The sequence below is a fragment of the Myotis davidii genome, unplaced genomic scaffold, assembly GCF_000327345.1.
Source record: "Myotis davidii unplaced genomic scaffold, ASM32734v1 scaffold936, whole genome shotgun sequence".
NCBI classification, from domain to species: domain Eukaryota; kingdom Metazoa; phylum Chordata; class Mammalia; order Chiroptera; family Vespertilionidae; genus Myotis; species Myotis davidii.
Window position 1 is genome coordinate 119,982 of NW_006287077.1, and position 9,650 is coordinate 129,631.

General features: G+C 46.5%; 1 protein-coding gene across 2 annotated transcripts in view; it reads left to right on the top strand.

The window, feature by feature from the left end:
* ZNF274 (zinc finger protein 274) overlaps window positions 1-9,650 on the top strand; it is a 20,681-nt gene that overhangs the window by 1,027 nt on the left and 10,004 nt on the right. The window contains exons 1-3 of one of the 2 annotated variants that reach the window (XM_015560802.1): window positions 1,104-1,189; window positions 1,353-1,514; window positions 2,114-2,209. In XM_015560802.1, the coding sequence (XP_015416288.1) occupies window positions 1,426-1,514; window positions 2,114-2,209 (185 nt within the window). In that variant the 5' untranslated portion in view covers window positions 1,104-1,189; window positions 1,353-1,425. Of the gene's footprint in view, window positions 1-1,062; window positions 1,190-1,352; window positions 1,515-2,113; window positions 2,210-9,650 lie in introns of those variants that run through there. The other variant, XM_015560801.1, reaches the window with a different exon arrangement.

Here is a 9,650-nt window from a genome sequence, read left to right on the forward strand (position 1 = left end):
GTGATAAGAGAGAACCAGGGGTGGGCTGCCTCTTGCACGCCCCCTGCTGGGGATCGGGCCGCAACCCCCAGGAATTGAACCCTGACCACTTGGTTCCTGGGACAATGCACAACCACTGAGCCACACCGGCCAGGCTAGCCACACTCCTATTTATATTTTTCATATTTAATTTTTATTTTCTTAAAAATATTTGTATTGATTTCAGAGAGGGAGGGAGAGGGGAAGAGATGGAAACATCAGTGATGAGTGAGAATCATGGATCGGCTGCTTCCTGACACCCCTCACTGGGGATCAAGCCTGAAAACCCCAGAGCGTGTCCCCACCAGGAATCCAACCCTGACCACTGAGCCACACACGCCAGGCCAATCACACTCGTTTTTAGATTTCAACAGCCATGCTAGCAGCAAAGCTAGAGGTGACATGAGCTCGGCCACTAGGAAAGGTGGCTCCTTGGCAGTTGAAGGAAGTAGAAGCAGTGCGGGCAGGGGGTGGGGGATGAAGGCTGGGGTGCCAGGATTCAGCACAGGGACTCCCCTAGGAGGAGACAGACACCCTGACACCAGTGTTGGAAACCCTAGAATCTAGGGCCTAGATTCATAAGGAATGGGGAGGCTTTAACAGTGGTTCTCAACCTTGGCTGCACATTGGAATCACTTGGGAATCTTTTTAAAATCCTGATTTCTGGGCCTCATCCTCCGGAAATTCTGTTTCTTTGTTCCTAATGTTGTGGTCTTACCCCGTAACAAAGAAACAGAATTTCTGGAGGATGAGGCCCAGAAATCAGGATTTTAAAAAGATTCCCAATACGATTCTAATGTGCAGCCAAGGTTGAGAACCACCGGGCTTTAAGAACATCAAGAACCCTCTTCAGCTGCATGGCCTGAGTGAAGCCCAGCTTGGGATTGCTCAGAGTCAGGCGAACGCAGGAACACCCGATGAGACCCCGGGCACCCTCTCCGGTCCTCTGGTAGCCTGTGCCTGCCCGTCCTCAGCCCCCCCCACATCGTCCTGTCACTCGGGAAGGTGATACGCCCCAGCTGAACAGAAACCTGTGGCTTTTAGGGACTGGTGGCTTTTGAAGATGTGAGCCTGGGTTTTGACCCGGAAGAGTGGGAACTGCTGGACCCTGAGCAGAAGTCTCTGTACAGACAAGTGGTGCTGGAGAACTACAGGAACCTGGCCTCCGTGGGTAAGCCCGGCCTCCGCGTTGAGAAAGACATGCGCTTTGCTGCTCGGTTGTGGTGCCGCTGACCTGTGTGTGTCTGCTTGGGTGCAGGCTGCAGGGGTCAGAGTGCAAGAGTCGAGGCCCGGAGATGGAGGGAGAGGGCTTTATTTTGTACCCCTGGGTAAAGGGCATCTTCACCTGTGACATCGGAAGCAAGCGTCACCGAGCCCACCCCTCAGAGGCCTTGAATTCCAGAGGGCATGGTGTCCGCGTCCAGCAGGTCAGGGGTGGCATTCCAGACCCTGACCCCTTCCATCTCCGGGGTTAGGGTGAACGTTTCCACTCTTAGGTCCGTAACTGGGTAACTCATCATGACTCCAAGCATCACTTTCCTGTTCAAAAGCAGGACGAAGGGATGGGCAGCCCCGGTTGGTGGTGTTTTCACAGCTGTTGTATTTAGCAAAAGAGAAAACGCCCTATGGCCCCTCTGACACGCTTCCCTTGATGACTTGCTGGCCAGAACTGGGTCCACTGCCAGCTTTACCAGCAAGGGAGTCCCAGAAAGCAAGCAGCAGCGGATAGTCGGTGGGCGGGTTATCATCACTGCCGTAGACCAGTGATGGCGAACCTTTTGAGCTCGGCGTGTCAGCATTTTGAAAAACCCTAACTTAACTCTGGTGCCGTGTCACATATAGAAATTTTTTGATATTTGCAACCATAGCAAAACAAAGACTTATATTTTTGATATTTATTTTATATATTTAAATGCCATTTAACAAAGAAAAATCAACCAAAAAAATGAGTTTGCGTGTCACCTCTGACAGGCATGTCATAGTTCACCATCACTGCCCTAGACCGAAGTCACATTCTAGGAGACCAGGTGCCACAGCAGGAAAGCATTTTCTTCCGAACGCCGACCCCAAGTCCTGTCTCTCTTCCCTTGGGCAGAATATCAGCTTTCCAAGCCAGAGGTGGTGTCTCGGTTAGAGGAGGAGGAAGAGCTCTGGTCGGTGGAGAGAGGAGTTCCTCAAGACACCTTTTCAGGTGAGAGCCAGGCACGCGGAGTCCTGGCAGGGAATGGGCTGACTGGACAGGGAACCGGGTGGGGTGCTGGGGTGAGTGTCTGCAGACACGCTGCCTTTTCCTTGGGCCTCAGGGTCAGGGTGTGCTGCTTGGTTGAACGTGAACCTGGTGCTGGTGGTCGGTTGGCTCCACTCATTGTCGACTACTCTCCCCTCCTGTAACCACCACTAACTGGTGTGTATCCCTGGCCAGGCTTTTTAAAAAATTATTAATCCTCACCTGAGGATATTCTTTCCATTGCTTTTCAGAGAGAGGGAGGGAGGGAGACATTAACTGGTTGCCTCCCACATACGCCCTATCCAGGGGTGGGGAGTGAACTGCAACCCAGGTGGGTGCCCTTGACAAGGAATCGAACCCTCAAGACACTCTAATCCACTGACCACCAGTTGGCGACCGCTGCTCCAATCACTGAACAACACCAGCCTTTTCTTTATGTTTACATATATGTATATGAATTCTGTCCCCTACTCAACTATAGTTTGAAATAAGTTCTTAACTTTATGGTCGTGGTTTCAGTATAGTATTTAACAATTTAAGATGTTCAACACTATTATCAAGCAGGCTTTGTGTTAGATCAGGAGTGGGGAACCTTTTTTCTGCCAGGGACCATTTAGATATTTATAACATCATTCTCAGGCCATACAAAATTATCCACTTAAAAACTAGCCTGCCATATTTGGTCAAACATTTGATGAACTCACCCCTAATGAATTGACAGGGCCAGACTAAATGATAAGGCATGTGGGCCAGACGTTCCCCACCCATGTTAGATGATTTTGCCCCGCTGTGGGGTAATGGAAGTGTTCTGAGTGTGTTTAAGGTAGGCTGGGTTAACTGCATTTTCAAGTTAGGATATTTTCAACTTAGGATGGGTTTATTGGGACATAACTCATCCCTAAGTCGAGGGACATTTGTATATGTTTATATTTTGGGTTGTTAACACCGGTCTGCTTCATTTTAAAAGATGCAGTATAGTTCATATTTAATTTTTCGCTTGATGGACATTCAAGTTGTTGGGGAAAAATTCCTTGTATACATTTTATTTTTTGGCACATTCAAGTTGGTTTTTCTTGTAGGTAGGATTTATAGAAATGGAACTTGAGAATCAACCAAGATGTAAGCTGAAAGTGGTAGCAACAAATTGCTGTGTAAAATTCTTTAAGCCCTGGCTGGTGCGCTCAGTGGCTAGAGCAGCCGTGGGCAAACTACGGGCCACGGGCTGGATCCGGCCCGTTTGAAATGAATAAAACTAAAAAAAAAAAAAAAAAAAAAAGACCGTACCCTTTTATGTAATGATGTTTACTTTGAATTTATATTAGTTCACACAAACACTCCATCCATGCTTTTGTTCCGCCTCCGGTCCAGTTTAAGAACCCATTGTGGCCCTCGAGTCAAAAAGTTTGCCCACCCCTGGGCTAGAGTGTTGGCCATGACCCAAAGGGCTGCAGGTTCAATTCCAGGTCCAGGCCACCTGTCTGGGCTGCAAGTTTGATCCCCCACCGATGTTTCTCTCTGTCCCCCTCCCTTACACTCTCTCTAAAAAATCAATGGAAAAAATATTGTCTGGTGAGGAGTAAAAAAAAAATAAGTTTTAGAATTTATTTTTATTCCTGTTCTAGGCTCTATATCATACATAGGTAGGTTGTACAAGTATTTTTGTTTCCTAGTTTCTTTGGGTTTTTTCTTAGCTGTTTTACTTGCCTGGCATTTCTTCATGTTGGGCATGTGTTCTTTCAGTGCCCATTTTCAGTCTAGGTTCTTCCACTTATTGGAAACACCCTGTTTATCATGAACTAGGTTTTTTGATTGATTGTTTTCAGTCCTCACCTGAGGATATTTTTCCCCCATTGATTTGGTCCTGAGGGGCCAGACCTTCCTGAGTGCACTTCAGCCTGACCTGGGGATTTCCTGACTCCAGCTGCCAGGGAGGATGAGATCAGGGCTTGTGCCAGCGCAGAGACCATGTGTAGGAGGCTCGGCAGGACACTCGCCCTGGCCAGGCATCAGGGGACAGCGCCTGGCTCCTCTGCCATCAGGTCCTGTCTGTGTGTGTCCCTGAGGGACGGTGCCTGGCTCCTCTGATGTCAGAGTCCCTTCACCTCCCGGCACCGTGGAAGCCCTCCTGTGTCCTGTGCAGGGCACTAATCACTCTGGTGGTGCCGTCTTCGACTTTGTGGTCTGGTATTTTATAGCTTCTGCAGACAGGTAGCACAGATGGGACCGTGCTCACATAAATAGTGGTGCGTCCTGAGGGAAAGGGCCTGGTGTAAAGGGAGCGTGGGGATTACTCCACAGGAGGTGGTCGTGGACACTGTGGGGTGAGATTTAAGCTGATTCCAGGGGTGGGGTGGGTAGGTGGGATTCTGCAGACTGTTAAGAGTGATGGTGAAGAGAGCTTCCAGGCATGGAGACAGAGTTTGGGGTGACAGATTGGAGCTTGGCATATTCCGGTGTGCCGTGCCAGCACAGCCAAGGGTGAACCTGAGTGGGGGCGATGAAAGGCTTACAAAAGACAGACATGAAAACAAAAGCTGGGTCTCGGTGGGACGCTGCCGTCTCTGATGGAGAGAGACAGCGCCCACAAGCCGTGTCTTTATTTTATAGCAGATGCCATGAGGCAAAATAGGGGCGTGATCAAGATGTTTACAACATTCTCGTTGGTTTCAACCCTACTCAACTGCATGCACCTGAACTCTATCCCTCAGACACGTGGGGCCACGTGTTCGGACCACAGGTTCAAGCTTACAGCTATAGCTGTTGGCTAATTGTGCTGGGAAGGCTTTGCCCTCCAAGCTGGGACTTGCACGTGGCAATGAGAGGACTGTGCCCTCTCCTCAGTCCAAGACTTGAACCTGTCCAAAACACTGTAGCAGTGCCCCATATTCGGGGAACAATATGTCACCCAATTGGGGGCAGGGGGCAGGTAACTGTCACGTATTGACATGCAGCTGAAGTTCAGCCGGTGCACAGGGCCTGCTGTGCAGGTGGTTTGATTTTCAATGAGGTGTATGTGGCTTTTCACAGCTCACTCTGGGGGCTTGTGAAGAAAGAACGGTGGTAGGCAGCTGGAGGCCGTGGCCGAGGTAGCATCTGGGGAAGAGGTGATGGTACTTAGCCTGAGAGAGCAGTCGTGCGGCTGGCATGGGCTTCTCCCCATTCAGAGGTGGACGCAGTGGGCTGGGCGAGTGACTGACCAAGGGGGCAAGTGAGGAACCTGCCGGCAATCCCCACAGGCAAAGGCTTCCAGGAACTTCCTGTGACTAGTCTTTGCTGCAGGTGTATTTACCATATAAGTTCTTTTTGTATCTCATTCTTAAAATACAATAATGAAGAACTTTTGGCATTGTGCAGTGACACGGGGAAGTCTGGTTAAGGCATAGGTTTTTGAAGGGTAGAAATAGAGGTTTTGTTTTTCTTATTATGTTGAAATAATTTTTTTGCCCTAGCTGGTTTGGCTCACTGGATAGAGTGTCAGTGTGTGGACCAAAGTGTCCCGCGTTTGATTCCTGTCAAGGCCACTTATAAATAATAATTTTTTAAACAAAAGAGTTACATGAAGAGTACAAAGAACTCCCTAGTAACTTTCACCTAGATTCAAGGGTTTGGAATTGTCCCATGTCTTGACCCATTCTGTTAATGAGTTATGAATGAGAGGGGACTTAGAAGTTTGTAAGTGCACCTTTCTGAACCTCAGGAGGCCCGGGAAATGTATTAAAAACATGGGAATCATTGGTGTTTGGAATGGCATGCTTTACTGTTAGAGGAGACAGCCATCTCTTGCAGTGGTCACTTTCTCCCAACACTGCTATAGCTGTGCTACAGCTCATGCAGAGGAGGGGAAATGAGTGGAAACCAGGCCTTTCTGACACAGCTCAGCTCACATGCCCCTCTGGCTCCCCATGATTGCAACAATGGCAGCATGGGCATTGGTGGAAGTAGAAGGAAATGGTAAACACTTGAGACAGAGGGCATTCATTTTCATATAGGTGCTGATTTGAAAAGATGTTGTGAAGATAAGGAATGTGGAGAAATATTTTGTTGTTGTTAATCCTCACCCAAAGATATTTTTCCATTGATTTTTTAGGGAAAGTGAAAAAGAGAGGAAAAGACAGAGAGAAACATTGATGTGTGAGACACATATCTATTGGTTGCCTCCTGAAAGAGCCCTGACCAGGGTCCTCACCAGGGAGAAGCCTGCAACCAAGGTACATGCCCTTGACTGGAATCTAACCCAGGACCCTTTGGTCTGCAGGCCAATGCTCTATTCACTGATCAAAACTGGGTAGGGCATATGTGGAAAAATATTTGATGGCACTCAGATCTTCAACCATCACACAATGTTCTTTAAAGAAGGTTTTGCCATATGTGTGGTTCGCGTAGAAAACTTGATGCATAATCTAGATTTAACCCTTAGGAAAGCAATGGAGTGAACACACTGTTTTGAAGGTCATGATTAGGTAGGACAGCTTGCAGGACATTTAACTTTTTTTGATTTGTCAAGAAATTAAGCAGAAGATGAGCCCTACAAATATGAATGTGGCAACTCTCAAAGGAGTACTAACATTAGTAGGAAAAAAAACATGAGAATTTTGTTGGAAGAGAAGGAAATCCTTCTCTACACATGGGAGACTACCATGCAGAGACTGAACGGAGTTAGACCTCTTCATGATTTTTCAACATGATGACTCAAACAGACGTAATCTGAGGAATATGGCCATAGCAGGAAAGGCTTCTGGTCTGATTCAGTCAGTTTTGAGAGAATTCATACTGGACCCCCCAAAAATCTAGTCATATGGAAAAAGTTCTAACATCAAGTAATTACATCTGAGAAATCTGAAACCATGGGGATGTGATTGCTGTGGGAAAGGCCCGAGGAGCAGCTCTCGCGTTCAGCCTCACAAGCCATACAGGAATGTGCCTGAGGATGTGGCCAGTGTTAGGAAGGCTTCAGGGATCACAGAATCCACGGCAAGACCTTCAGTAGGAGTCCTCATCGTGTCCCGCAACAGAGGACTCATATGAGAGGTCACTCTCAGTGCAACCTGTGCAGGCGAAAGCCACAGCCTTGGTCTCACCTTACCTGACAGCAAGCAAACAAACAGCCTTACACTGGATTGAACCAACCATATTGAAGAAGAATGAAATGTCTCATTCTGTTTTTACACCAAATAAGTCATACAGGAGGCAAATGGCATAAAACAGATGATAAAAGTATACAAATGAAACAGGTCCTGCTTTCCCAGCTTGTCCTGTTATCTGACCTGAACACCTGCAACAAATATTAAGTAACATGGGTGAGGACAGGCATCCTTATTTCAATTTGTGATGTGTCCCCAGTTGCTAAGACAGTCACTGAATCTCTGACTCAGGAAACTTGAGTGAGTAAGTGCTGCACGAGGGCGTCTTAAAGAGAGGAGGCTTTGAAGACAAGGCAAGGCTTTGCGATGAGAGTGTGTAAAGGATGATGAAGGAAATCTTGAGATGAAATGGTGCTATGAAGAACTCTGAGAGCGCACGTCTTTGAAGATAGGAACCCAGCCTGGAAGAGTGCGGTCACATACTGTGCAATCTTTATTTGAAAACACTATGTCCTCTGTCACCTTCCTCATACCTGTTTTGTTCTCTAAGGCCCATGCAATCTTGATCCTTTTACCTGGCACCACTCTCCTGGGTATCCACATGTAATCCCCAGGGTAATTCCTTATCTATTGATTGAATATGAAGAGAAACAAATGAACTAAGCATAGCAAACATTTGGCGGGGGTACACCTCCAAAAGATCTAAGGAAAGAGGATAAATCAGATCAAAGCAGGAATAACTGAATCCGAAATGGAGGAGGAAAAATGATCCAAGAGCCCATTTTTGGGGTAACTTTGATTAAGCAAATAAAGAGTCAAGGTAAAAGACTATACAGGGGGGCAAAAAAAGACTATACAGGGGAAAACTATACAGATATTCAGCACCACATGTAGTTGTTTTCATTATACTGCTTTGCACAACTGTTACAAAGGATGAGCCAAATCTGTGTACTGGATGAAAAAATCTCTAAGATATATGTGCGTTTCTTGAAATATCTTTTAACCGTATGTATTTTACATATGTAAAGATACATGGATGCACATTATCTATGCCTTTTTCTTAAAAACACACATAAAACACAAATATGAATGTATGTTGATTGCTTGTGGCTGGCAGGATGTAGAAACTGAGAGGTTGTGAATACAGCCCAAGAAGGAAACTGCATGGGGGGTGATGTTCCATCTTAGAGGTGCTGCCCGTAACGATGCAGCGGCCAGTTACATCTCAGTCCTGATCTGGGCAGGGACTACCTTCCAGCTTTCTGTTAAAAGATGGTTTCCAGCCCTAACCGGTTTGGCTCAGTGGATAGAGCACTGGCCTGCGGATTGAAAGGTCCCAGGTTCAATTCCGGTCAAGGGCATGTGCCTTGGTTGCAGGCACATCCCCAGTAGGAGGTGTGCAGGAGGCAGCTGGTCAATGTTTCTCTCTCATCGATGTTTCTAACTCTCTATCCTTCTCCCTTCCTCTCTGTAAGAATACCAATAAAATATATTTTAAAAACAAACAAACAAAAAACACACACGATGGTTTCCATGCCCTGGCTGCTGTGGCTCAGGGATAGAGCGTCCTGCTGACTGAAGGGTTCTGGGTTTGATTCAGGTCAAGGGCACATGCCCAGGTTTTGGGATCAATCCCCAGTAGGGGGCGTGCAGGAGGCAGCTAATCAATGATTCTCATCTTTCAGGTTTCTCTCTCCATTCCTCTCTGAAATCAAAAATATATTTTAAAAGAAAGATGTTTTCATGGAACATGAACAATTCAGACAGAATAGAACACAGACTGGCAAAGGCTGACCCTCTGAAATAGTAATGAGCTCAGAAATGTGACCAATTAGCCTTAGCCGGTTTGGCTCAGTGGATAGGTTGTTGGCCTGGGGACTGGAGGGTCCCAGGTTCGGTTCGGGCCAAGGGCACATGCCTGGGTTGCAGGCTCAATTCCCAATGGGGGGCATGCAGGAGGCAACCAGTCAGTGATTCTCGTCATTGATGTTTCTATCCATCTCTGGAATCAATAATAAAAAAAAAAATACATATAAAAGTGTGACAAATTATAAGATAATGCAGAAATTAATAGTTTTGCCTTATACCAGGAATAATCAATTGAATACAAATGAAGGAAAGATTTTGTTAATACTTTTTGGAAATTGTACCCAAGAATAAATTAAGGAATGGACAGGCTTTATTTGAAGAAAGTTATGTTAGTGGAATGTAGAAGAATTGAATAGGTGTAAATATTAACTTTTGAGGGCTTACAAAGGCTAGAAGTGTATAAAGTTAGGACTTAAGTCCTATAGCCCCCAGGGAAGTGCCGCTGGCGCCACTTT